Here is a 27,988-nt window from a genome sequence, read left to right on the forward strand (position 1 = left end):
TGTGGAGATCCTGCCGCAACCCCACTGCCCAATGCTCCTGTATTCTCGCGAGACACCGCGAAGTTTCCGGTGTTGTGTATGTTCCTGGAAACATGGCGGCCAGCTTCCGCGGCCGTCCTATCCGGAGTCTTCGGATGCGAGGTAAGCGTGAACAACCCGAGCCGGCGATGACCGCCAGAGCGTTTTATTTCAAAAACAGATGCATTGGCGCACGCGTTGACCTTGGATCCGCTCCCTTTCACTTGCGCCTTGTGTGTTTTTTCCAGGTCGGAATGACAGCGGGGAGGAGAACGTACCGCTGGATCTGAGCAGAGGTGAGCAGCCGCCTCATCAACGAGATGGTTGTTCAAAATGGATGAGGGGGCTTTCTGCTGGGGAAACTCTCCACAGCCGCCTGCCACTTCATCTCAACTGCTCCCCCCGAACCAGTTTTCATTTGTTTAATGTAAAAATTAAAAACAATCAAAAGGGGGGAAACAAAAACACATTCCTGACGGATGATAATAGCAGGCGGCGGGGAGCTAATGCCGCGTTCCATTTGTCCTCGGAAGTGGGGATTTCCCTGTTCCCAGTCGGAATTTTCAACTGGAACGCCCATCGAAGTGGGATTTCCCACTGGGAAAGTGGGAGAGTCTTCACCACCCCCGAGTTCACATTCCAAGATGGCTGCCCCGGTTGTAAACAGTAGAAGAGAGCTCTGTAAAAATTCGTAGCACTTCATTCTAGTTTTGGTCACACTAAATCAGTCGTATACAAGTATTGTTCGGCATATATATGCTGCTATAGTGTAATTTACATTTTTCATGTGGTATATGCGAACTACAAACTTGTTTACCTACTTTGTAACTGGAACGCTGATAACTCGGCTGTAACGTCATTCCCAGTTCCGAGTTCCGACTTCCGAGGTAAATGGAACGCAGCATAAGGGACTAGCCGGGTTAGCGTTAGCTCCTAAGCAGCCATGACGACGCGCTGTTGTTTTGGTCGGTGTGAGTGGGCGACATAGCCTGTTATTTAGTCACACAGCCATTAGTGCTGCAGTCATGCACTGGACATTGCTGACAGCTTGAGAAGCCGGGTGTCTGGGCAGCTTGCTGAGCAGTGCAGTTGGGTGGTTGTGGGATGCACAGCTGTCCAGCCGGGTCAGATTTACTCCTCCAGCCACGGGAGCGCATACCAGTGTGTTTACACGGAGCAGCGGCTCCACAGTCCGGGTCCATCCTGGGTTTATTGCAGCCGCGTCTGAAAGGGACAGTTTGCACTTGAAATGCTCTATAAATAAAATCCTGCCGACATGATTCAGCCCCCCCACCCCCTCCATTAGAGAATGGAGGCGCTTAATCTGTGAGCTGTTTATCAAGGTGGATTTTCTAAATTACTAGGCAAGGCAAGGCAAATTTATTTATATAGCACAATTCAACACAAGGTAATTCAAAGTGCTTTACATTGACATTAAAAGCAGCAAGACATAATTAGACAGTAAATAACAAATAAGATTGAAAAAATTAAAAATAAGATGATAAGAAAGAAGTAAAATAATAAAAAGCACAAGCTGTTAAAAATAAGGGCAGTAGAGTACAGCAGGTAAGTTTAATTTAGGAGTACGCTTGAGTTAACAGTAATGTTTTTAACCCCGATTTAAAGGAGCTGACAGTTGGAGCAGACCTCATCAAGCAGATCAAGCATGTATTTTGGTCCAAGACCATTCAGGTCTTTGTAGACCAGCAGTAAGATTTTAAACTCTATCCTTTGACTCACTGGAAGCCAGTGTAGTTGATTGATGCACTATTGTACTATTCGTACAAGCTTTGAAAGGGTCTGTTCATGTGGAGTTTGTCATTATAAAACTAAATCATCATGAAAAGTCATTATAAGATGTTTTTATATATGTATATGACCACATGGGACTTAATGTCAAGACATCCCAAATACACTCGTAACGTATTTTCAAGGGTTTGTTTGTTTGTTTCTGCTAAAGATAAATGGTCCTATTTAGAGGTATCTATGTCTGTCAGATTAACACTTCTTCTTATTGCATTTGGCTGTAAATGTTTAAAGGCTTTTTCATTCCTTTAATTGATATCACGTATACTGCAGGAGTTACTGTCTATCATTTTCTCACGTGCACGTTTTTTTTTTTTTTACTAATAAGGACAAACAGGTTTATTGTTTGTAAAATTCTTACAGTTTTAGAAATATGGATAGGGATTGCAACTTAACTGATTGAATATAAGTTGAGGTCATCACATGGTAGACTGTGTTACTGTAGAGAAAGTATGATGTACAATTCACTGAAATTATGCGTTCATAGTGTCAGTTGTGTTTTACTGTTTATTGAAATGCTGTTTGTGGAACTGGTTTTCATGCAAGTTATGTCAAAACATCAATACCTTTTGCCAGTTGAATACTCTGTTTTGAAAGCAAGATTCCTTTTGTGAAGAAGAAATAATAATTTGTGAAGTACATTATAGGAGAAAGTGAAAATAAAACTAATTACCTGCGCAGGTTTGCTTTTTACTGCGTGGATCTTGTTTTGACTGTACACTAAATTAGTTTAACCAGCAGAGCAAACTTTCTTCCTGCAACATATCAATTGCAATACATCAGCTGATATTATGAAAATACTGCCTAATGGTGTCTATAGTTATATTGTATTTACTTTGCATTCTTCTGCAGAACCATCAGAAAACTTCCGTGAAATCCTACAAAATGTGGCCAAATCGCACGGAGTCAGTAATATGCGAAAACTGGGCCACCTGAACAACTTTATAAAGGTAAACTGTTGCAATATAGTTAACATTGTTATTTAACTAATTTCTGATAGTTGTGAAATTTTGTTAGGTCTATATATATGCATCTTTCCAAATAGGTCAATTTAGTTTAAATATATCTAAAAGCTGATCTTGTACTGCTCCTCTGAAACGTCACTGCTGACCTCTCCTTGGTCCTCTCCCCTTGGGTGCTGCTAGCTGTGCCTGTCATTGTGATGCTGACAGTTAATTTAATAGGAGCTCTCGGGATGGGAAAGCATTCTTATCTAATGTGCATCAAAGGTAGTACTTTAAAAATGGAAACTGAGATTATAAATGGACATTATTTTCGTTAACCTTAAACACCGTCAGTTTCAAAATCTCTCTTCTTGCCCAACTTCATTGTATTTTGCACTTCGTTGTGTGTCGTATGTTGGTAGTAAAATACATCTGATATGATTTGTATGAGGATATGACACATAAACAAATGTTTGTTGTCTAAACTAAAAATTAAAACAATGGATCATGGACTAGATCATGAATCACACAAGAATCTTAACATTCTTAGACTAAGCTGTATCTCAGTGTTTACTGGCTCACTCAGCTGTGTCTCATCAGATAATGGTGCACAGATTTATTGTATGCCAACATTAAAATGAATAATTGGAGATGTGGTTGTTTTCTGTAGTTTTGGAATTCCATTGCAGATTAAAACTGCTGTTTAAAAAGCAAGAATTAAAAAATTGTTTTAGAGTCTTGGGATGAACCAGTGACCTCTGGAGTGTTTTTCTGCCTTCCGCCCAAAACATACTGGAAAAGTCTGAAAGCCTTCCTGTTATTCTGAGAATAGGAGAAGAGAACTAGCTGTTTCTTGTGCTTTAAGCAACATTGTTTTGTTTTTCTTTGCTCACCATCACCTTGCTGAGAAATGTCAGTTATTTCCACACTTGGATAATTCACTAACCTTGGGCACTGATTCCTGCTGATGCTTAGACAATTGGTGATTTCCCCCTGTCCCACGCACTGCCTTTCACCACTTCTTCGTCTCCTATGGATGTATTGTAAAAAGTTGTTTGTGGCTCTGCAGCCAGTAAGAGTTGTATAGCTGGCATTGTAGCAGACTAAAGGCTGAAAGTGGGCCTGGGTTGTGTGTCTGCATCTGTACACCAAACTCTTGTTTACAACTGAATGGAGGCTAATAGTAGTGATTTGTGCGTGTGTATAGGTCTGTTGGAGCACTATCACTCTGATTCCTTATAAGGGTTCCAGGACAGCGAGGGTGACTTAATTCCCCATGGGGAGTGTCACATGACCCCTTCCCCATCTCTTCTCCCCTCCTTCTGCCTGCTTGGGCTCTGATATCACAGCTGGTTTAAAACAACCCCATAATCACCCTAACCCGTCTCACGACCAAACCCATTCTGGCCTGCTCTTGCCTCCTGCTCAGCTGAGTTGTACACTAAGCTCTGTGACCATGAGATCAGGATCTGCAGTGCTAGATAGAACATCTGGTGTGGGAATTTGTTGCTGCTGCTTGGTCGCGTTGAGGTACCTGTGATAAAGAAGGTGGCTCTAAAATGACAAGGACCTGATTGCTTTGCACATGCAGTGTTTTAAGCTGTGTTGTTAGTTTTGGCCTTTTCGCTGACTCCCACTGTCCGAATGTGGGCTCCAGTAAATGATGGAGGACTTGTGAGGGAAAGGTAGAAATTATTGATGAAAGCAGAACTACGGGCCTCCGTCTTGGGAGCGTTTTGAACATGAACAAATAGCCAGGTTATGACTACAGGAATTAAATAAAAATAGGGAACGGATTAGTTAATTCTGTTATCACCTGTTGACTTATCCAACACAGTTGTCCTTATCACTTGTACTCATAAAGAACAAAGAAAGGAGATGAAACAAGGTGACAATTCTTCCTAAAGCTTTGAATATGTTGCCACTATCACTTTTGAACTTAGAACTTCCATCTGCCTCCAGGGGCATTGCCCACAACATTACTCATTCACAATTCACCTGCTCTGAACATGTCAGCATGTCAAAAGCATACAACAAAAACACCAACTTTTGATTGACCAATGGACCAAAATAAAACTAACTAACTAACTAACTTGGGTCCTGCAGCCACATGCAGTTATGGTATATTCCTTAAGTGTTTTATATTTGTATTTTGAAGTTGATCACATATAAATGTTGATGGGAAAACAGCAAAAATATTCTTAAAACTAGTTTTGATGCACATGAGGGGGGGGGGGGTCGTTTTAGCAAGCAGTTTTGATATTGTTAAAACTTGACTCACATGGCTAACTACATGAATGATTTGATGTTTCTGCATCTTAAAGAAAAAAAATAAGAGACCTGTTCTAGCAGGCATCAAAAAAACAAAACATTCCCAACTTAACAAATGCCCTTTCTTCATATTTTCCTTGTATGCGACCAAAACTGCTGGTTTTGTTTGTCATCTTCCTTAAGTCGTTTCCCCATCAGCAAACTACTAAAACACAGTTTTTTTTGCAAGCTTCTGTCAATAAGATTATGCCTTCAATCAGTAAGTTTACGAGAATGTCAAATTATTGCCTTAGTCCGACTGATGTCGACGTTTTTAAAGCCATGTATACACCTTAGTCGGGCTGTAGTGGAGCCAAACTGGAGTTCTTGAAATCAAGGTATCAGAGCCAGATAATGTGGTTCTAAATCGAGTGATTTTGGCATGTATACACAAACCACGGTTAGCCAGGCTATTGACTGGCTGAGTCAATAGCGGAAGCGGTAATAACAACAGTCACGGCACGACAACAACAAAGTAGCAGAAGATGAAGAGGAAGTCTTTTCGTGCATCTTATGTGCAACATGATCAGGCTTAGTATGTACGAAATGGACAGAGCAGCTGCATCGTTAGCATCCATATGTTTTCATGTTGTTGTCCGCCTTCCAGTCTGTTTCAAATCAGCTGTGTTTGTTTAGTAATTGTTCTAATTAACTGGAAGAATGCCGATGTGAAAGGGCATGTAGTGTCGCAGAGTCGAATGCACCTCACTCAAAAATTCGATGTATACTCAGAATCTCCAGTTTAATCTTTAGCTCGATTATTGCCAATAGCTTGATTTTAAAATGTGGATGTAACCATACTGACAGTCTTCCGACAACATTAAGTAGACTTTTTTTTTCTTTCTTCAAACCATTATGAAGTGTTTTCTGTTTTGATATACCGTTTTAAAGTTGTTTCATATTTGTTTTGTAATTGTATAGAAATTGCAGTTGTTTTAAGTTGTTATTTAGTGGGCCACTAAATAAAGAAATGTTTATTTTCTCTTCTATAACTTTCATCTCTATATTGCTGTTATAGCTGCTTTGCAGCATTGGCCACCGCGAGGAAAACTTTGGGTTTACATATGAAGAAATCATCATTTGGTAAGCATTGTCAGCAAAACATGTTCTTACATTAACACATGCTCTGTTAATTCTTGGTATCATTACTCATGTAGCAAAGTGTTAAAAAAAAACATGTCTGTGTATTGATGTCTTGCGTATTTAGAGCATTCTTTTTCCCTTTAATTTTGAATTGACAAGAAGCAGAAATCAATGAGCTTAGAAAGTAGACCTTTCTTCTGTCATGTTGCTATTTTGGACATTTTTGTCTTTTACTAATTTTCTAATCTTTTTTTATATGTAGTCTGCGACTAGCTCTTCTAAATGAGGCCAAGGAAGTGCGGGCTGCAGGTTTGCGAGCACTTCGCTACCTCATTAGAGACACCAGCGTGTTGCAAAAGGTCCTCAGACTACAGGTGGATTATTTGATAGCCAGGTGAGAAAAGGTTTCCTTTTTTGTAAAAGACACTTAACTTAATTAACTACTTAATCTGAAACACAATTGTTAAATCATTATAGTTTTCTCATACATACGTATTAATAACTCCTGTTCTTATTGGTAAAAGAAAATATAAGGACTGACTGTTGGTCATTTTGATTGTTTTAGGTGCATTGACATACAACAGAGCAATGAGGGGGAGAGGACTCAGGCTCTGCGGCTAGTCCGAAAGGTCAGATAACTGTATTTGGTTTTCCTTATTACTTTTAATCATTGAGGGAGTTGTTGTCATGTCAATAAAGACATTTCACCTCAGTGCACAGACTTGTGCCGGCACCACACCACCAGAAGGATCCTTTGGGTCAGCAGTAGTGTCAGTGTGGATGGTTTGTATGCAGCTGCAGGCAAAGATATTTATAGCTCTTTCTGTAGTTTACTGTAAACTGTCTACACACACACACACACACACACACACACACACACACACACACACACACACACACACACACACACACACACACACACACACACACACACACTGACGGGATGTGGTTTTGAGAAGGGACTATTTGTTACACAGGCAGTAACATGGCCCCTGAGCTACAGATTTAAGGAACTTTTCAATTTGTCTGCATTTTGTTACATTTAAATCTATATATATATATATATATATATGTGTGTGTGTGTGTGTGTGTGTGTGTGTATATATTTAATCTCCTAAAATATGTCACCTCTTTTCTCCCTTTCTGTAGATAATTAGTGTCAATGCGATGCTGTTCCCCACTTCTATTGCAAATTCTCTTATTGCTGTGGGGACTGATGGACTGCAGGAGAGAGACCGCATGGTTCGTGCTGCCATCGCCATTGTATGTGAGCTAGGTGAGTTCTTGACATTTAGATGGAAATACACAACACACATGTAAGGCTTCATTTACTCTGTGAATGTTGCGTGGAACAAGTGTCATCTTGAGGTTGTGAAGTGAAGATGCAGAAACACCCTATGTATATGCTAATTCATTCAACCTTTAGTTTAAATTTTGGGAAAACATTACAATGCCTTATTTATAGTCTAGTTGAACAAAATAAACATAAGATATAGGTATAAAAAAAAAGGAACAGCCTTTTAATTAATATAATACTAGAAGTGTTTAGTTAAAATAATGAAACTTTTGCAAATAATTGGAAAAGGTTTGCATCCTGCTCCAGATTTGACGTACATAAAATGAGGCTGGGTGTCCCTAATTACTCAAACATTCAGAACATCAACATGCACAGCTTAGTCGAGCTAAATTGGACTCTTTTCTTTCTCCCAATTTATATGCATGTGCAGGAAATTGTCATGAGCCAAACCACAGACTAAAGTGTATCAAATTCTACTGCAATTTTGCTTTTAGCTTGTTTGGACTGGGCTTCTCTGGTTGACCCACTACACCACACACCAAAACAGCAGATCATTTTTTGGTTCTGTTGGCGGCAGCAAACTGTTGAAATGGCAAACAGTGACTTGGATAGACCTGCAGCACTGTACAAGTTGTACGTCTTTAACTTTTAGTTTATCACTCTGAATCAACTTCTTTCCGCAGCTCCAGGTTAAAACCTGGTGCAGGAAGTGTGGAGCAGACTTATTCCAACCTCATTGCAATGTTTGGGTGCAGGGATTAGCTTAACTTCAATTTATCTGGGTGTTTTAGTCTGACTATGAGAAATTTGCTCTAGTTCAAATTTCATTTGGATTAAGATGTTTACACATATTGTAAAACTAAAATTTCAGTGTGACTAATAAACTTAAACTTAAACTTTATTTATTTATATAGCACCAAATCATACAATATAAATGCAACACATGGTGCTTTACATGCAGAGTAAAATAACAATAAAAAACACAATTTAAAATTTAATGTGATCATTCATTGTTTTTTTCCAACACCATGTAAACGTCACTACATTTTTTTTAATCATTAATTGTGTTAAGGGTCCACATTTTAAGACGGCTTCAAAACTATAAATTGTGAAAAAAAGACCAAAATAATAAAAAGGGCCTAATTGAAAACTTGCTGTTGCTATGGTGCGCTTCCATTCTCTTTTATGTCGGCTTAAATTCTTCCAGGTATTAACTTCACAAATGGAGAAACAAAACTGCGCAAATTCCATTTCCTTCAGGTGATTTCAATCATTTGATCCCAAACACAGACTTCTTTTCAGCCCATTTGTTTTTCATCCCTTTTATTGTGTGTGTGCTTTTTTTTTTTTAGGTATATTGGTTTTTTCTTCTCCACTGTTTTTACATCTTCCTTGGTCTAACCGTATGTTTTTCTTCCATAGCTTTCCCATTTGGTTTGCTCTCACTCCAAATTTTAGAAACAGCTGTGTGGGGAAAAACAAACATTAATTGTAGGACTTTGTATTGAATTACTTTCTTGAGGGAATATGAAAATCTTTTCCAGGGTTTCAACTGAAAAGTCTGTTGTTGGGACCGTGTTTCCGGCTAGTCAGCCAAGTGTAACAGCTCGTGAGGTGTCAGGTTTGCTCTCACTAAGTCGTCTCTTTGTTTCTATGGCGAGTGATGCAGTAGCCCCACTTATTACAAACTGCAACATAAAACGAGGGCTTGGTATGAGTCGGATCGTAGGATCAGTAGTTTATAAAGCAGTTCCAACCGATTATCAGCAGAAGCTGAATGATACAAATCCCATTGTAGTCTGATATTTTACACATATAAGCTGTGGTTAGAGGAGATGACGAGAGCAAGATCTGATGTTTAATAGACCTCTTTGTCAGTACAAGTTATGTAGGCTAACGCCATATCGTTTTGTCTTATTTCTTTGTTGCGTCTTTAGCCCTGAAGAACCCAGAGGTGGTGGCCAAACGAGGAGGTCTCAGCACTATCCTTAAGAGTGTGATTGACTGTCAGCTTAGTCGCATCAACGAAGCTCTGATCACCACGGTCCTCCATCTACTGAACCACCCATGCACCCGCCAGTATGTTCGCGCTGATGTCGAGCTGGAGGTACACACAAAGACACGGGCATGAATTCAGACGGAGCTGTTGTATATAAATGAAAATGAGGTGCTGGGAAAGTTTCCAATTAAGATTAATAGCCTTTGGTTCTACTTTCATGGGACTGGTATTACCTGGGGACCTGCGGTAATTTCAAAATTACACACTGACGTCAGTGCTTAAAGCAGCACTTTTTCACACACGTAGGGAATTCTTAACAGCCTGTGTTTCACTCCAATTTACTCGGATTAATCAAAATTGAATTAAATGTATTTGGGTCATAAACTCATTCGTGTTAAATCTGATATAGGATCAAAAACTGTCCCTTATGCGTTCTGCTATGCATGTCATCCATGGCATTGTCTCTCTTCTGATGGCTCTGGGGTTCTTTTTTTTGTGTGCTTAAATGCTAACACATTTGTTGAAATCTCATGCACAAAGAAAGAAAATAAAAATGACTTCCAAGTCACTGAATTACTTACATGTGCATTTGCAATGGATAAAAAGCAGACCAGATATCTTCCTCTTCTTCTTTTCCTTTTGGCTGCTCCCTTCAGGGGTCGCCACAGCAAGTTATCCGTCTCCATCTACCCCTATCCTCTTCTCTCACACCAACCCACCTCATGTCCTCCTTTAAACATCCATATATTTCTTCTTTGGTCTTGCTCTAGGCCTCCTGCCTTGCAGTTCCCACCTTAGCATCCTCTTCTCAATAAACTCACTTTCCTTGCACCGTACATGTCCAAACCATCTCAGTCTGGCCTCTCTGACTTTATCTCCTAAATATCTAACATGTGCCAAAGTTCTGATGTACTCTTTCTTGATCCTATCCATCCAAGTCACTCCCAAAGAGAACCCCAGCATTGTCTTTTTTGCTACCTCTAGCTCTGCCTCCTGTCCTTTCCTCAGGGCCATTGTCTCTAAATCATACGTCATCACTGGTCTCACCACTGTCTTGTACACCTTTCCTTTCATTCTTGCTGATACTCTGTCACACATCACTCCTGACACTTTTCTCCACCCGTTCCAACCCGCTTGCACATTTTTCCTCACCTCTTTTCCAAACTCCCTGTTGCTTTCGACTGTTGGTTCTTAAAACCCCCCACCTTCTTTATCACTGCTCCCTTAAGGCTGAATTATGCTTCTGCGTCTAAATGGCGCCGTGCCTACGGCGTGTGGTTTGGATCGACGCAGAGGACACGCCGTCACCTGCGCCGTCTCTGACGTGCACCTCCCGAAAATTGTAACTACGTGTCGAGGAGACGCAGACCACACGCAGACCGAGAGGGCTGTGATTGGTTCGTTTGAAAGCGAAGCATTTCCGGTTTGAATCAGTAGTGAACTTCCAGGGCTCTTTTCTTCGTTTATATGTGATTTTTTTTTTTTTGTTTTTGTTTTTTGCACAATAGTTGTCCTTATCTCTTTGATTTACTGTGACCGGAAAAAGTCGGATAAACCACTCAGAAAAAGATCGCTAACTAGCGGTCGCGGGGGGTACTGCACCGCGACCAAACGGAGAGACGGAGAAGTCAGAAGGGTTCAGCACGGCGTCACGGCTGCGGCGTGTGCTCTTCGTTGGTGTGACGCAGAAGCATATTTCAGCCTTTAACCTCACTGTTCCACTTGTGTCCCTCTCATTCACACGTGTCCAGCTGCGACTAACCTCCATCCCTCTTTTTTCCAGCGCATACCTCTTCCTCTCCTGATTTTCCCTCCACCTGCTCTCACTACAGATCACAATGTCATTAGCAAACATCATGGTCCGTGGAGATTCCTGTCTGACTTCATCTGTCAGTCTGTCCGTCACCAAAGGGGTTCATGGCTGATCTCTGACGCAGTCCCACTTCCATGTTGACTTCCTCTGTCATACCTATGGCCATACATGCCCTGCTCCACTCTAACATACTTATCTACCACTCCAGATGCGATTGCTGAAATTTACGTTTGTAAATTGCAGAGAAATTTACAAGTACAGCCCATTCACACTGGACTGATACTATGGACGCCGTCCACATTTATTAGAAATTACCTCAGGTAATACCAGTACCATGGGAACAGGGTGTGAGGTTGTTTTTCCTGTTCCCATAGAGTTTTTGGTAATGAGTTGCAACATTTTGGGAAGCTTTGGGAAGTAAACATGCAGCTGTTTCAGAAACAGCTCATCACCAGCAGTAACATCTGCATGGATGTTATAAGATCAGCAGCAAATTAATTACCAACATCTATCTTTATGGAAATGTTAATGAGAACTGTGAAGGCAATTTTTTACATATCCATCATTTTGTACTCTATTCCCTGTCCTGTAGCAAATCCTTGCGCCTTTCACTGATTTCCACTATCGTCACAACGCGGACATGTCTGATTCGCAATTCAAGTAAGTGTGTGTGGGTTAAAAGAGTATCGGTGTCGCAGTAGAGGCAAAAAGATCAAGTGTCTGACATTTCCCTTTGTTGACTGTTTGTTGCGCTTCAATATTGGTGACGGCATGCGTTGGGAAAGTTCAGTTTGTACAGTGTTTTTGTAACGTGACGCTGGTTGTCGGGGCTCTTTGACTCCAGAATGATTTGCCAGAGGATGTGAAGCAGTTTCAGTCACAATGCCTCTTTGTGTCAGATCATCTTTTATTTTAAAGATCTGTTTCTTCTTTAACCATGAGTGCATTTAGATTTATTGCAAAACACTTCATAATTCTTTGTGAAAAATGCCTTAAGGAGATCACAGTGATGGTTTGTGGAAGGATGATCTAGTTCTCAATAGTTATGTTTTTGTGTTCATAGGGAAGATAGAGAGTCCCGGTTCTTGTCAAGCAGAATGGCAATAGTTGCTGCCTTCCGTTCCTGGTCTGGTAAGAACTTAAATGAAAAAAGGCCATTGTTTTAGAAAGAATTAAAGGAATCATATGAATAAATATCTTGTTTTGTCTCTGTTTACTCTTAACTCAGGGATTATCAACCTTTGCAAGGCAGGAAACTCGGGAATCCAGTCTTTAATTGGTTTACTTTGCATACCAAATATGGAAGTTAGGGTGAGTACAGAAACTGCTTTACAATTTTATGCACAGAATAAGTGCGACCAATTCAAGAGCTTGTTTTCTAACTTACTCATTTTTGTGGTTTGTCTACAAACTTAAAAAAAAAAACAATAACTTCAAAGTCAGTTAGATTCGTCCTTACACAAGATGATCAACTCCAAAGATCCAGCACAGAAAAAATGGGTCTTTCCGGTTTCTTGCAAGCCTTGAAGTCATCTTGGAATTATGGAGCTCGATTCATATCAAACATCTCTGACTGCTTTAATGTGTTTTTTTCCCTGCAGAAAGGCCTGCTGGAAGTTTTATATGAGATATTCAGGCTCCCTGTGCCCATTGCAACTCAAGATTTCACAGAGGCTCTTCAAAGTGTTGGTGAGGAGATTGTCTTTTGTATCATCTAACTTGATGTGTGTTTTTTCTATCTTGCAAAAAGCATACTTGTATACTTCAAACACCAAAATGCTTTGCATTAACAAGACCACAAATGTTACACACACAGTAGAAACTAATCTTTTCTGTGGTTTACTTTCAGATCCTGCCAGGTTCCAGGACACGTGGAGACTCTCTGATGGGTTTGTTGCTGTTGAAGCTAAAGTCATCCTGCCCCATAGGGCCCGGTCTAGGTGAGAGATGAGATACGATAAAAATATAATGGACTAATCTCAGTTTAGTGCTTAAAATAGCCATGAAATATGTTTCTCTATTTGCTTTATTAGGCCTGACCTGATGGACAACTACCTGGCATTTGTTCTTTCTGCTTTCATCACCAGTGGGCTGTTAGAGGTGAGATAGTGGTTGTTGTTTTTTTTCACACTTTTGCACCTAATGACTGATTTTTGTTGCTTAATTGTTAATAGTCGAAGCATGCTACAAAACTAGCATGCTTTGAGCGTTTAGACTGTTTCACAGCATTGTGTTACAGCAGCTATAAAGTTTTAATGTTGAATCACATCCTCATTTTTTTCTGCTTGCAGGGCCTTGTGGAAGTTGTGACGAGCAGCGATGACCAGCTTGCTATCAGATCCACAATCCTCCTGGGAGAGCTTTTACACATGGTAATACACAAATAAAACGGCATCTGAAATGCAGCATATTTTAGAAGCTGAAGAAAAGTGCAGATTCAATTTGCGTCTGCAAAGTTCTTACTGAATCAGGTGTTCTTGTCCAGAAAACCTGTCTGCTATATCTGAGTTTCCTTGATTCTAATACTAAATGCATCGGTTTTTCCGCTGCCTGCCTTTCTCTTGTTTAGGCAAACACCATTCTTCCACATTCCCACAGTCACCACCTGCACTGCCTCCCAACCCTCATCAACATGGCAGCCTCATTTGACATCCCTCAAGAGAAACGACTGTGAGTACAATCTGTCACACGCATCTGTTTTTCCTCATAAGAAAATCATTATCACTACAAACAGACCCATTACATCTGGAAACATTTGCACACAAAACAATGAGTTTCCAGTGTCTGTTTTGTCATTGGTGAGTTAAGTACACCTTGACTGGTTTGAGATATATAGAAGTACAAAAATTAAATGATAAAATGGAATGAGTTCAGAAATGGAGCAGTGAATGGAAAGGGACGCAGAATGGAAAACTATGTAATAGATTATCAAGTAATTTGATTCATTTGAAGCCAAATTGATTAAAACAGCCATAATACAATGAATAAAGAGCGGTTATTGATTATTTCTATACATAGTACATTGTTAATTCATTGTTTACGCATCAAAACCTACTCTTTATCATTTTGGGTGGCAAAAAGGGGGAAATTGGCTTTTTTGAAATCTTGAAGTTCCAAAAATTATTTTAAACTAATAGTGAAAATGATGTATGTTAATTAAAAAATGTAGGAATAAATTGACCACTCATTTGATGAACTTATCCATTGGCTAAGAGGTGTTAAAAGGATGGGCGAGAGCTTGACTCTTTGTCTTCTGTTCACATGGTCAAGTGGCATCACTCTCCAGGCAGGAATAATTTTACCAAGCTAGATGATGGTATCAGACTTTCAATAGATAACAGATTGTTGTAATTCATTATTATATTAGCAAAGTATCTGCACTGTTGATGGTTTGTGGACAGAAAAAGTAAATAAACTGTGCCTTCCTTTTTTTTTTCTCAATTCCAAAAGAAAAATGTTCAGTGTGAAAGCAGAGGGGCAGTTATATATTGACCTTTTGATGAGTCCACAGCCAACGTATTTACCAAAGAACCATTGTTTCATGTGACAATGAAATCAGCAAAGTTCATCAGCTGATGATATATCTTCCCTCACTTTAATTCACATTCTTTTCATCACTTTCGTTATCATCTGTTCAGCATTTTCCGTACATTTTTTTCAGTGCAATTATAGCTTATATTTTAATGAGTCTTGTAGCTACTTTCTTGAAATGGAAAATGATGTGTTGACAATTATGAATAAGTTGAACAATAAAGGGAATATAATGAAATGATGTCTCTGTTTAAATGTAATCAAATGTAAACTGACTCAGACCAGTGGGTTGGCTCGGCCATTACAAAATATTATAGTTCCTTTTGAAGAAAATATTAAATAATTAGACAAGATACTATTTTCTTACCTTGAATCCAATATACTTATTTAAAGAGCTGTTATTTCAAAGCAAACGCTTTAGATTGTAGTTGGTCTTGAAACTAAGTCTAATAGAATGGGCTTTGATCTCACATCCATTATGTAATTGTTAATTAAATGGATTTGTGTAAACCATGGTGTGTGTTTTTAAATCTTGAACTGCAGGTCCCTCCACAGTTCATTGCATTTCCTCTTTGTATTTTTTGACTCCCAGAAAAGTATTGATCAGTAGCGTTCAATCAACAGAGATACCGTAATTTAAATCACCCCCCCCCATCTCTGTTGTCTTCCATATTCCAGTCGAGCAAGTGCAGCGGTGAACAATTTGAAGCGTTTCCATGAGAAGAAGAAGAAAGGACTGAAACCACACAGCCTGTACCTGGACCACATCATTCGCAAGTCGGTGTCATCACATAACCGCAGAGATTCACACTCGCGTGTCCAAAGAGACATCTATGTCATAAAGGTACAGATTAGCGGGCTCATCAGATCCTGGGCTTAGTTACTTTAACATACTGTATGGTGTCAAGGCAGCTGAAATTATTTGCATTTTTATTAAGTCTTGTTTACCATCTTACCCACAGTTGACCACTATTTAATTCTGGATGTACAGTTTAGTAATGTGTTCTGTTAAACTAGCAAAAGGCTGTAATTTGGGACATGCAGGTTGGTGGTAATTGGAAAAATAGAAAGCAGCTGATCTAGATAAATGATAGAAAATAAATGAATTATTGTAGATTTTTGACTGGCTTATAATTGTTGCTATTTACTGATCTCACTGTGTCTCTTTTTTAGATGATCAAATAAATGTTTTTTCCCCCCCTTGTTTTCAGGACACAGAAGAAGCACTGATGAATAACTTAAGAGACAGTCACATTCTCAACCACAAGCAGAACTTGGAGTGGAACTGGTTGCTTATTGCCACCATCCTTAAGGTCAGGCTGATCTCATGTAGCAACACCAACTTAGGTTGTTTTCCTTCCCCTTTCTAAAAAAACCAAAAACATGTATTTCTCCCCTAGTGGCCAAATGTAAACCTCAGGAATAACAAAGACGAACAGATGCACAGGTAAGACTCTTTATGTGGCCCAGCTAGGGCAATTTAAACCAGGTATTTTTCTGACTTCTTATTTCAAATGCATGTTTGTTTCTTCTTGCTGCAGGTTTGTTCGGAGGCTGCTGTACTTCTACAAGCCCAGTAGTAAATTGTATGCTGGGTTGGCGTTGGATCACCTTAAGGCCAGACAACTCACTGTGGTTGGCTGTCAGTTTGTGGAGTTCCTCATAGACTCAGATGAGGTTAGATCAGTTTGCACAGACGCAAGTACTCCATACATTCAGCTTTGTCATTTTCTTACCTGTCTCGCGTTCTTCTCTTCATGGTGTTGACAGGATGGACATGGTTACCTGGAGGATCTAGTGCGGGACATGGTCTCATGGCTGTCCTCATCTTCTGGACTGAAGCCCGATCGCTGTCTGCAGAGTAACGGCCTGCTCACCACTCTCAGCCAGCACTACTTCCTCTTCCTGGGGACACTCTCTGCACATCCACAGGGAGTCAAACTGCTGGAGAAATGTGGCCTGTTTCAGTGGTAAGTGAGCAGAACATGTGAGCTTTTCTGACCTTTCTCTGTCTCACAGAGTCCAAGAATGTCAGATGTGTTTTTTGGGTTCATGAAACATTATACTAACTATTTGAAATGGCATCCACTTTTGTTTTGCTATTTGCAGCCTGCTGAATTTGTGCTCTGTAAAGAACCAGGATGCTGTGCTGAAACTTGCTGTATCCACACTTGACTACAGCAGAGATGGTCTGGCCAGAGTTATCCTTTCAAAGGTCCTCACTGCTGCCACTGATGTAAGTAGGCCATGATAATGATCAGAAACCTGCTCTCTCAGCATACACACAAATACACATCATGCATATAGAGTAGTAATGGGATAGCTGTCCATGTCTGTTGCAAAAATACTGTACATATATAGTATACTGCAGTGTCATTTAGGGCTGTTCGATTTTGCCCAAAAATAAAATCTCGATTTTTTTTTTTCTTCTCTCAAAATCCGATTTTCGATTACGATTACGATTATTTTGTGAATTGACAAAAGGCAAAGAAATGATTTCAAATATGCAGATTTTTTTATTGAACATTTGCCCCATTGGGCTTTAAGTGCAAACTTTGCTCTTATTAAACCAAAAATGAATGAATAAAGTGCAAAGCTCTGTAAAATAAGTTGAAAAAAAGTTTTAAAAAATATAATAAAATATAAAGTTTTATCTCTGAAAAAAAAAATCAGCAAATCAGCACTTGCAAACATACAGTAAGTTATATTTCCAATTAAATAAAACAAGACATTTTCTAATTAAACTAAACTGGGTCTTTGCATGCTAAATAATAATGCAACCCATGAAGGAGGTAGAGGTGTGTAATGTCAGTCATTACATTTGCTATTCACATTTGCAAGTTTTTTGCAAAGAACACGAGCCGGTCTACCGCATCTGGCTTGAGGGATGCCCGGTGGCATGTTACAACGCCCCCTCCTACACTAAAGAGCCTGTCCGATGGGGCACTTGTCACAGGTATTGAGAGGTATTTCCATCAATCATTAATATGGTATCAATCATTAATATGTGTGCAGACAAGGTAAAAAAAAAAAAAAAAAAAAGTGAAAAATCGATTTTACGAGTTTCACGTTTTAACATCGTTCTAATTACATAATCGCGATTACGATTTAAAATCGATTAATCGAACAGCCCTAGTGTCATTTATACAAAATCACGAGAAAACACAAATCATGTCAAAGACCTGGACCTGTAAGTGGTTTCCTCAACACAAGTTGATGAACTGATACTTTCCAAAAACGGAGTGTTTCATAAACAGTGATAAAGCATTGAATTCAGTCATTGAATTTGTTGAAAACTCATCACGACTCATCGCTTCTTGTCTTACTGAACAGACTTGCAGGCTTTATGCTACCAAGCACCTCCGCGTGCTGCTGCGTGCCGGCGTGGAATTCTTCAGTAGTTGGGGCATGGAGCTTCTGGTCACGCAGCTTCACGACCACAGCAAAGCCGTGTCCATGGAGGCTCTGGACATACTGGACGAAGCCTGTGAAGACAAGGTGATTGAAAAAAGTGCCTAGATTCTTTTACAGCACCGCAGTATTGCAGAGGGGCTGAAATGGAAAACTCAGATGATTTTTCAGTCCTTTAAGCAGGAATAAAAGTACATACTGTATTTGCTTTTATTAAGATGTTAAACTGAAAAATTAACTGAAAAATTGTTAAATCAATCTGTTTTTTTGTTGTTTTTTTTGTACTCTGACATTTCACAGGCCAACCTTCATGCTCTGATCCAGCTGAAACCAGCTGTCTCCCACCTGGGGGACAAAGGCCTCCTGCTTCTCCTCAGGTGTGTGTTGGCCACAGCACCATTACTTAATAGTAATTACTTACGATATGCAACGTGTCAGTCCATTAAAGTGCCTGGCAGCTGTCTATACCATCTTTTTTTTTGTATTGTCAAGGTTCCTGTCTATTCCTAAAGGTTTTTCCTACCTCAATGAGAGGGGCTATGTCAGCAAACAGCTGGATAAATGGCAGAAGGTATCATATGAATATTGTAATGGACTTAATGTCTGGTTTTACCGTATCCCAAGTGTTAAAAACATTCACCAACAGAAGTTGAAGTTTGATTATTTAATCCTTTCTGGATTGCAGGAGTACAACCTTAAATATGTGGACCTGATTGAGGAACAGCTGAATGAAGCACTAACAACTTACCGCAAACCTGTCGATGGAGACAACTACGTCAGACGCAGCAACCAAAGGTGAGACAACAGTATTGATTATCACTTGACTTGCTGCATTGGTGACATGATTTTATTCAGTTTATTTTTTTGTGTTTCAGGTTACAAAGACCAAATGTCTATCTCCCTGTGCACTTATACGGTCAGCTCGTCCATGATAAGACAGGCTGTCATCTGTTGGAAGCTCAGGTAAGGGCTTTATTTATTAAACTTATTTTTTCAGATGTCACACAGAACACTGCTTTTACTCATGTTTAATTTTTCTCATTCCGGTCTGGTTGTGTTTTATTTTTGTCCAGAGTGTGGTTCCCGACCTCAGCTACACAGTCCGCTCCCCGATGCTGGACACCTGGGAGGGGATTAAACAGCTGAAGGCCGCTCTCTGGGCTCTGGTCAGTAACACTATTCATTTACGGCACCTCACTTGCTCATCTAATTTGATAATCCAGCAATGTCTCCATTGATGTATCTTGTTTTGAATTTCAGGGCAACATTGGCTCTTCGAACTGGGGTTTGAATCTTCTGCAGGAGGAGAATGTTATTCCTGATATTCTTGCGCTGGCTATTCACTGTGAGGTGCTGTCTGTGCGAGGGTAAGCTATAATCTTGTTGACTTGAAATGCTGTTTAGAAAAGGAATCTTCATCTTTCATAAATTATCTCATAAATGTGTGACAGTTAAGTTGTATCCTCACTGTCATTCCCCTACACAGGACATGTGTATATGTGCTTGGTGTGATTTCCAAGACCAAGCAGGGTTGTGAGGTGCTGAAGCAGTACGGTTGGGACGCAGTCAGACACAGTCGCAGGACGCTGTGGCCTGTCACTCCCGATGAGGTTGACACACAGCTGACATCCGAGCTGTCCTCGGTACCAAGCACACTCAGTCTGAACTCAGAGTCAACCAGCTCCCGTCACAACAGCGAAAGCGAGTCACATCCAAGTACGTAGGGAATTCTTAACAGCTGATAACTGTTCCTTAAAGGAGCATGAGGCAAGAATAAGAAATGAGACTCATTAGCGCCACAACGACCGTCGGGGTTCCTGCAGCCAACAGCGAAGCCGGCACGGGAGCGCCGTTCAAATCAAGCTCTAAATATGACTTACAATGTTATCTTACCTGGTCAGTAGGAAATGAGCCATGTCAGCATCTGTTTTCAGTCCCAATTCAAGTTGAAGCTGCCTCCATGACTCAAACGCGTATCCAATGTTTACTCGTGCGCCGCCGAGAACGCGCATGCAGCGACATTTGACGTCACATCCGCAGGACAGCGCGGGAAATTCCGGTCACAATTGCAGCACATTTTGCAGCACACAGCCTGTTCAAGGCAACGGAGAGATACACTAGAGGGCTCATTCTTTTTGGTTTGGAACGCTTCATCTGACATTATTACTAGAAAACGTAAAACGTATACAAATTCTTTTCATAAATCCTGCCTCAATCCTGCCTCATGCTCCTTTAACTCCTCATACATCATCGTCAAGTATTCGTGATGAAATGTGATCATTGATTGCATTCTGATTTTGTGTTTTCTTTGTGCTCCCAGATATGTACATCCTGGACGATGACAAATGTGATATTCTGGACGGGTCAGACGATCCGTCTATTTACCCACACTCCAAACCAATCAAAGACAGAAGCCCCTTCATGATCCTGGCTTCCACGCGCTTCGTTCGCCCCCGCTTCCTTAATTCCTTGTCCCTCCCCAGCAAGAAACTCCGCTCCACCAGCGATCCCAAGACCCCATCGGGGTCTCGCACGCCTACCGACGTCATGGTGGGGAGCATGAGACGGAACAGGACAGTGACGGAGCCCTCCGTCTACAGTCCCAACCAGGGGGACGTCTTCATCTCCGTGTTTAACGGCAGAGCGATGCCAAAGAGTCCAACGGTTAGCCTGGAGACATCTTTTGTAGGTACCAGGGGAGACTCTGAAGAGCAGCTTGCAGACGGCAGGCTGGCGAGGGGAGGAGGCTCAGGCCTTGGACTCAGTGGTCTGGGCGGCCACGGAGCTGTGGAGCACCACAACCGGGAGAGGGAGCAGAGCAGTCGAGAGCGTCTGACCGGAGGGGACGGTAGCTCATCTTCTAGTGGTGGGAATGTGGTAGGAGGCGGAGGGGGTACTCAATTTAAAAGCCGCAGTCAGAGCTTTAACACGGACACGACGACCAGCGGCATCAGTTCCATGAGCTCCAGCCCCTCCCGGGAGACCGTCGGCAACCCCGAACACGCGGAGCCCGAACCCGACTCCTCCGACTGCGTGAGCCTCAACACTGTAGTTTCTGCCAAGACTGTTAAAATGCTCTCCTCCCCCACCCCCCAGGCTCAGACCAACCACATGTCCACATCTAAGTCCTCCAATGTTTCACTGGTACCGCCAGGCTCCTCGCACACTCTCCCCCGCCGAGCCCAGTCTCTCAAGTCCCCCTCAGTCACCACCATCAAAAGCCTGGCTGATTGCAGCTTCATGTACACCAGCCCAAGAGATGCACTGGGCTACGCTACGCTGAAGAGGCTGCAGCAGCAGAGGATACACCCCTCCCTGTCTCACAGTGAAGCGCTGGCTTCGCCTGCCAAAGACGTGCTGTTCACTGACACCATCACTATGAAGACAGGCAGTCTGGACTCCAGACTGACCCCTCGCAGGTTGGTCAGCCATCAATATACAGGAATGTCTCAGAAAATTAGAATATTGTGATAAAGTTCTTTATTTTCTGTAATGCAATTATAAAAACAAAAATGTCATACATTCTGGATTCATTACAAATCAACTGAAATATTGCAAGCCTTTTATTATTTTAATATTGCTGATTATGGCTTACAGTTTAAGATTAAGATTCCCAGAATATTCAAATTGTTTGAGATAGGATATTTGAGTTTTCTTAAACTGTAAGCCATGATCAGCAATATTAAAATAATAAAAGGCTTGCAATATTTCAGTTTATTTGTAATGAATCCAGAATGTATGACATTTTTGCATTACAGAAAATAAAGGACTTTATCACAATATTCTAATTTTCTGAGACAGTCCTGTAGGAGTTGCAACTAATTTTAACAACTTTCCTGGGGTTATCTTTTATGAATACATGTGCTCCTTTTTTACTTTTTAATATTTTTTTTTTGTATATGCAGAAAGATGTGTTTGCTTGTTTAAAAAAAAATAAAAAATCATGCTGCTTTTTATAGTGCTCTAGCTTAGGCAGCTGCACTTAGACAGCTATGGTTTTGGTTTCTTTTTGTAGTGGCAATGACAGGACTAAGACTGTTTTATAGCTACTTCTGCTGTGTCCGTCAGGCTGTCAGATAGGAGGCGAACCTGTCCAGAACCCACCGTCGTAAGTCCGTACCGCAGGCTGTCCAGAACACTTGTACCGCGGTGGGTGGACCCTCCCTGTGTCCTCCTTTAGTAGAGATGCCTGTTCTAGCTCTGATTGTTGCTGCTTTTACTAGAGTAGTAACAGTGCCGTGGCTACAGATGTTGCTTTGCTTTGACCCGTAGTGTGTGCAGTTCCAATGTAGATAGGTTAGATGTTTCTAGTCGGTCCATTACCCTGCCTAGTGGTGTGAATAGTACACAAGTGCAGATCTGTGCCTTGTCATAAATGTGTTCTATCTGTCAATAAATTGATGTTTTTATAACTTGCCAATGCATGTAAAAACCGCATGAGGAGAGGAAAGTTGGATAATGTGGGCAATTGTGTCCATGAGTGTGAAAAATCTCAGAAGCTCAGTGTTGCTTAGCATTCAAAGGACATTCCTTTGAGGGTACGAACATGAGGGAGAGCTTGTTTTAAAGACTCTTTCGTCGAACATTGGCCTCTGTTTTGGTGATTTTTCTATGTGTAGCTGATGATTGCATTCCTTAATCATAATTTTATCCACTTTTTATCCAACGTGTTCTCATTTACTCCCCATGTTCCTATTCTGACCCAGTCTTTCTCCCCAGATCCTCTTACGCACCTCTCCACTTGCCCTTCCTAGGTTTCTGAAAGCTCTGAGCTTTGCTTCTCTGGATAAAGAGGAACTACTCAGTCCCATCAACCAAAGCACCCTGCAACGCTGCTCCTCAGTCCGCTCAATGGTGTCTAGTGCCACCTTTGGGTGTAACGACGACTACATTGGTCTTGCACTGCCAATGAACATCAACGATATTTTCCACATCAGAGACTCGGCCTACTTTCTGCAGAGGACTAGCCCACCTTCAGAGGAGCGAAAACGCTTCCTTTTTGGTGATGGCGATGGTAAAAGTGGCTCTATGTCTTAATAAATTGTAATTCAGTCATAAGAATGAGAGGAAGACAACTTTAAAACGGGTGCTTGTTGTGTGATTACCTCTAGGGGATCGACCTCCTCTCCCATTACTGAAGCAACAGTTCAGTATCTCTGAGCTGATCGGGTACCGAGGTGACAACCCGAACCATGTGGTGGATTCAGAGGAAACTGGCCTGCAGGAGCACACTGAAGAAAACTGCCTCTACTGCGTAGGAGCCATCGTCCTCGGATACCCCACACAGCCACAAATCAACAGTACACACTCTCGAACAGGTGAGGTGCTAAACACTGATTCATTTTAGACATATCTGCTTTAAACGCGGTACAAATTTCAAGAGATCCTCTTTTATCTGTGTTACCAGACTACGTGGACTTCCAGTCATGGGGGGGGCCGAGTGGTCATCGTCTGGAAGTGATGCCTCAGTCCAAGTTTTCTGGGGTGTCAGGCTGCAGTGATGCTGCCGTGTCCCAAGGCTCGGTCGCTAGCACACCCACACCTAGTGACATTGTCCTTGGTAAGAGCACAGATCAGTATGATTAAGGCCTGTGTTGAAAAAATCGATTTCCCAATTCTAAATCGATTCTCATATTAATTCCTAAAAATCGATTCATATGTCTAAAGATCGATTTTTTTTTTTAATTTTTTTTTATTTTTTTAAATTTATTTATGTTTTTTTTTGTGTTTTTTTTTTTTTTTTTTTTATCATTACAACTTTTGGTTATTTTTTTGTTTCTCCCCAAAAAAGGAATGTTTTGTTGGACACGAGAATAACTGGTGCCATGTTTTTGCCTTTAAATATGTTTAAAGGTATGAAAACATTAAAGTGTTAGGTTATCATTGCATAAATTGTCTATTTCATTACTTTATATACTGTCTTGGGGTTACATTTGCAAAAAATGCTAATAACCAAATGCTCAAAAATTAAAAACCAAAATAGACATGGAAAATGGAACAAATGAAAACGGAATGTGGGAAAAAATAAAACCGATTTCATCCATCTCTGTTTCCTCCCTGGATCTGTTTGGTAATTCTGACCCACAAGATGTTTCTGAAAGCAGTTCTATCAGCATTCTGGGAGCTGATTGGTCCTTACAGCATCATTAGCTGCCAATACTTGCTGTTTAATCTCAATATAATACTAGTAGTAATATTCTGCATAACTACAGTCATATAATTCATGCAACAGCTCAAAAAACAGTTTTAATAACACTAACCCAAATCAATATCCGAATCGAATCGAATCAAATCTTGATAATCGATTCTGAATCTTAAGAATCGGAATCGAATCGATTCTTGACATTTGAATCGATCCCCAGCCCTAAGTATGATAGGCAAGTTTCAACTAGCAGAGGATCAGGGTAGTAGGATTCAAGCCTATGGTTGTCTCCAGTACCAGGAAAAATGCTGCAATGAGAATTTTCCGACCTATTCAGGGGTACTTCAGTGTGCCCCTGAAAACCTGCTAGTTGAGAGGTGCTAAGTGGACATGCTATGAGCAGGACATTCAGCCGTCTCAGTGTCCTCTTGAACATTATCTTCTCATTTATTCTTCCTGTATTTTAAAGTGCATGCAAACAGAAACGCAGCAACCATACCCACTCCCTCAGCAATGATCTCTTCATTACAGTTTGTTTTAATTCTTTTTTTCTTTAACAAAGGTTGTTTTGAATATATATTGATAGGTAACCTAAGCTTCATGGGTTGTAAGTGTTTTTTAGTTTTTTTTAAAAAGGGGGGCATGGGCGCATGATAGGGATGGGCGGTATGGACTAAAAAATGTATCACGATAATTTCTGGCATTTATCCTGATAACGATAAAAATGACGATAAAAAAATACCAATTCAACTCCACCTTTGTAACTATAAATCTATCTCGCTCTCAGATCTGCCATGTTTGTTACACAAAAACCTCATCAACAGGAATTTATCCTTCTTTCTTTCTTTCTTTCCGGCTCATTTCCTTCCTTCCTTCTTCCCTTCCTCTTCTCTTCTTCCCTTCCTCTTTTCTTCTTCCCTTCCTCTTTTCTCCCTTCCTTCCTTGTTTCCTTCCTTGTTTCCTTCCTTGTTTCCTTCCTTGTTTCGTTCCTTCCTTCCTTCCTTCCTTCCTTCCTTCCTTCCTTCCTTCCTTCCTTCCGCTTTACACAAAAACATCAACGGGAATTTATCGTTTTTATCGCAAGATGACAAATTCTTATCGTGAGGAATTGTTTTGACGGTATATCGTGAACGGTAAAATATCACCCATTCCTAGCGCATGACAGAAAAAGTTTGAGAATAACAAGCTTTATTCTGTGTCTTTACTAAAAAAAAGATAAACAGTAGATGAAATCTGAAAAAAGTAGGGTTTTTTAAAGGCAGATGTAGGATTCTTTCCATTGATCATGGATGTTACATATTTGTTTCCTCTAGGTGGCAAGGCGATATCCGAGGATGGCCCGGCCTCTCGAGTCTTGCTGAGGAAGGAGGTTCTTCGCCTCATCATCAACCTCAGCTCCTCCGTGGGAACCAAAGGCCATGAAACGGGACTACTGACGTAAGTTTCTTGCACACACCAGTCGGTCATAGCATGAAAACCGCATGCCTGATATACTGTAGGTCTGTCTCGTAACGTCATATCAACTCTGGTCTGCCGGTGCATAACCAAGGTCAGAAAAGGTCAGAAACTTTCTTTAAAGTGTGATAAATATCTCCTCTCTTCTCAGGATAAAGGAGAAGTTTTCATATGCGTTTGATGACATTTGCCTGTACTCCGAGGTTTCTCACCTCCTAGCCCACTGTATGTTTCGTCTGACCTCAAGACGTTTCATACAAGAACTCTTTCAAGACGTGCAATTTATGCCAGTAAGAGCTCAAACGGCCCTCACTCTACCTTTTCTGAAGATGACCATCTTTTTACACAGCAATCTAAAATGTTTAATTCTCGTTCTTCCTTTTTCAGATGTACGAGGAAGCAGAGGCAATCTTGACAAAGCTAACAAAACCCGTTGAAGATGATGGTAACCTTCCTGCAGAGTCTTGATCGCCCTGCTCGGCCCCCGTGTTCCCTGCACAGCTGCAGTCCAGGTTCCTTACGAACATGGAAAGAAAGCAAGACTGAGATTATATAAACTGAAATGGGGAATAGTTTGGCATGCTTAAAACAGAGTATCATTGCCAAGGAAAAGGAGGAAACAGTCATCACTCAAGTTTCTTCTTGGAAATATGAGCCGGACACACAACAGGCCAATATCTGTATTCAAATCTAACACAATGCTTCAACGTTTCACACTTAAGTTATTTCAGACCGAAAAAAGAAGAAGCAGTTAAGACCAATACTGTTTTCACCTGGGTTTGGCAGTTCTTATGTCACACTCAGCAGTACTTTAACATAATTATAAAGGCGAAACTCAAGTTGTGTTGTTTTTTTTTAAACAACAACTTATGTTATCACTTTACAGAGGAGGTGTTTTTCTTTGATGCAATGAATATAGCATGTTGTCTTGTCTACCAGGAAACTCTTCAGATCTTGGATAATTTTCATCAGTGAAACACTACAGAGGGATCCTGCAGTTGTTTTTGGTTTTAATCTTAACTGGAGCTTTTCTGGTTCACATTCTCACCCTGACTCGTGATCTGTTCCAGCCAGTTTTGGGGACTTCGCGCCTCTTGCCTCACCACTTCCTACAACCTGTAGCCTCCTGTCAGCACATACATCCCATGACCTTTCTCTTTCCTTTTATCTCAGACAATCAAGCATCACCAGTATTGTATTTTCTAAAGCAGTATATTTACCACCTTTACTCAGTACATAAGGAAAATAGCATGACAGTTAATGGTAGTTTATTCCATCCTTTACTTGCTTCGGATCTTATATATTTCTTTTTTCTTTTTCTTTCAAACATCGGAATGAATTTTTAGTAAGCTTCACGGAAGGTGATGCTCTGTTGTAAGTTATTGATCTAAGTTATTTGTAGAATGGTTGATTACAGATCTAATACCAAACTTCTCATAGATGTTTCCAGTACCTGCATAAACCCAGCAGTTACTCATCACAATGCCTTTTTACCTCTGTGCTTCACCTCTTCTGCATGTTCAACAAGCATGGCAAAGTTGTAAAATCACCGTAACTTATTCTTGCTTGTAAAAACTTTTTTTTTTTTAAAGAAAAAAAATAGGTTGCCATTACACTCTGCCATACATTGTAGGAATTATAATTACCCCAGGATCTCTTTCCACAATGCAATATCACTATCTGTCGGTGGGGGGGGGGGGGGTGCAGTGCGGTGTCATGACTAACGGATATGTAAAAGGTTTCCAGGGAAACAAGGCTCTCTGTTTCCATTGGCTTGTTTGTGCTCTAATGCTGCTACACAAATGGACTCATGGAGAGATGATTCATAGATCAGCTGAGTGACGTCAGATCAGATCTATTTATTGTATGTCTGTACCATAGTGAGCTCAATCAGAGAAGAAAAAAGTTATTTATATTTTTTCCTCAAGACTGTATTATAATTTAAGTTTTTTCTTTTTTTTTCTCTCCCTGAATCGTGGTTTCCCTTGTATAATGTGTACAGTATGTTTTGGGGGGCATTGATGACCTAAAGAAACATACAATCCTATTAAAGGGATGCATTGTTAATAAAAGAAAATTTGAAATACCCAAGCTCTTGACATTTAGTTCAATTTTGTTTTATTTTAATTTTTTTGCTTGGTTGTAACTATTGTTTTGCTCTTGATTTACATCAGGAACA

General features: G+C 40.5%; 1 protein-coding gene across 4 annotated transcripts; it reads left to right on the top strand.

The window, feature by feature from the left end:
• The first annotated feature begins 85 nt into the window (after nucleotides 1-85).
• On the top strand, nucleotides 86-27,900 carry LOC133451601 (rapamycin-insensitive companion of mTOR-like). 4 transcript variants are annotated; one of them, XM_061730815.1, is made up of 38 exons: nucleotides 86-141; nucleotides 267-314; nucleotides 2,677-2,774; nucleotides 6,097-6,161; nucleotides 6,424-6,555; nucleotides 6,727-6,790; nucleotides 7,311-7,437; nucleotides 9,396-9,565; nucleotides 11,863-11,930; nucleotides 12,334-12,401; nucleotides 12,499-12,581; nucleotides 12,872-12,959; nucleotides 13,120-13,210; nucleotides 13,304-13,370; nucleotides 13,562-13,642; nucleotides 13,840-13,940; nucleotides 15,480-15,645; nucleotides 16,013-16,114; nucleotides 16,202-16,248; nucleotides 16,343-16,478; nucleotides 16,572-16,771; nucleotides 16,911-17,037; nucleotides 18,135-18,299; nucleotides 18,513-18,589; nucleotides 18,705-18,783; nucleotides 18,898-19,007; nucleotides 19,088-19,175; nucleotides 19,286-19,378; nucleotides 19,473-19,579; nucleotides 19,699-19,928; nucleotides 20,533-21,631; nucleotides 22,281-22,361; nucleotides 22,919-23,226; nucleotides 23,324-23,530; nucleotides 23,620-23,772; nucleotides 25,668-25,791; nucleotides 25,961-26,099; nucleotides 26,197-27,900. In XM_061730815.1, exons 1-38 carry the CDS (start codon nucleotides 93-95, stop codon nucleotides 26,275-26,277), a joined length of 5,319 nt encoding a protein of 1,772 aa, XP_061586799.1. In that variant the 5' UTR covers nucleotides 86-92; the 3' UTR covers nucleotides 26,278-27,900. The 4 variants fall into 4 exon arrangements, with proteins under 4 accessions (XP_061586799.1, XP_061586801.1, XP_061586802.1 ...); XM_061730817.1 differs by having other exon boundaries at nucleotides 22,967-23,226; XM_061730818.1 differs by lacking the exon at nucleotides 22,281-22,361.
• Nucleotides 27,901-27,988: the final 88 nt, after the last annotated feature.

This window comes from Cololabis saira, chromosome 9, assembly GCF_033807715.1.
Source record: "Cololabis saira isolate AMF1-May2022 chromosome 9, fColSai1.1, whole genome shotgun sequence".
Taxonomy (NCBI): domain Eukaryota; kingdom Metazoa; phylum Chordata; class Actinopteri; order Beloniformes; family Belonidae; genus Cololabis; species Cololabis saira.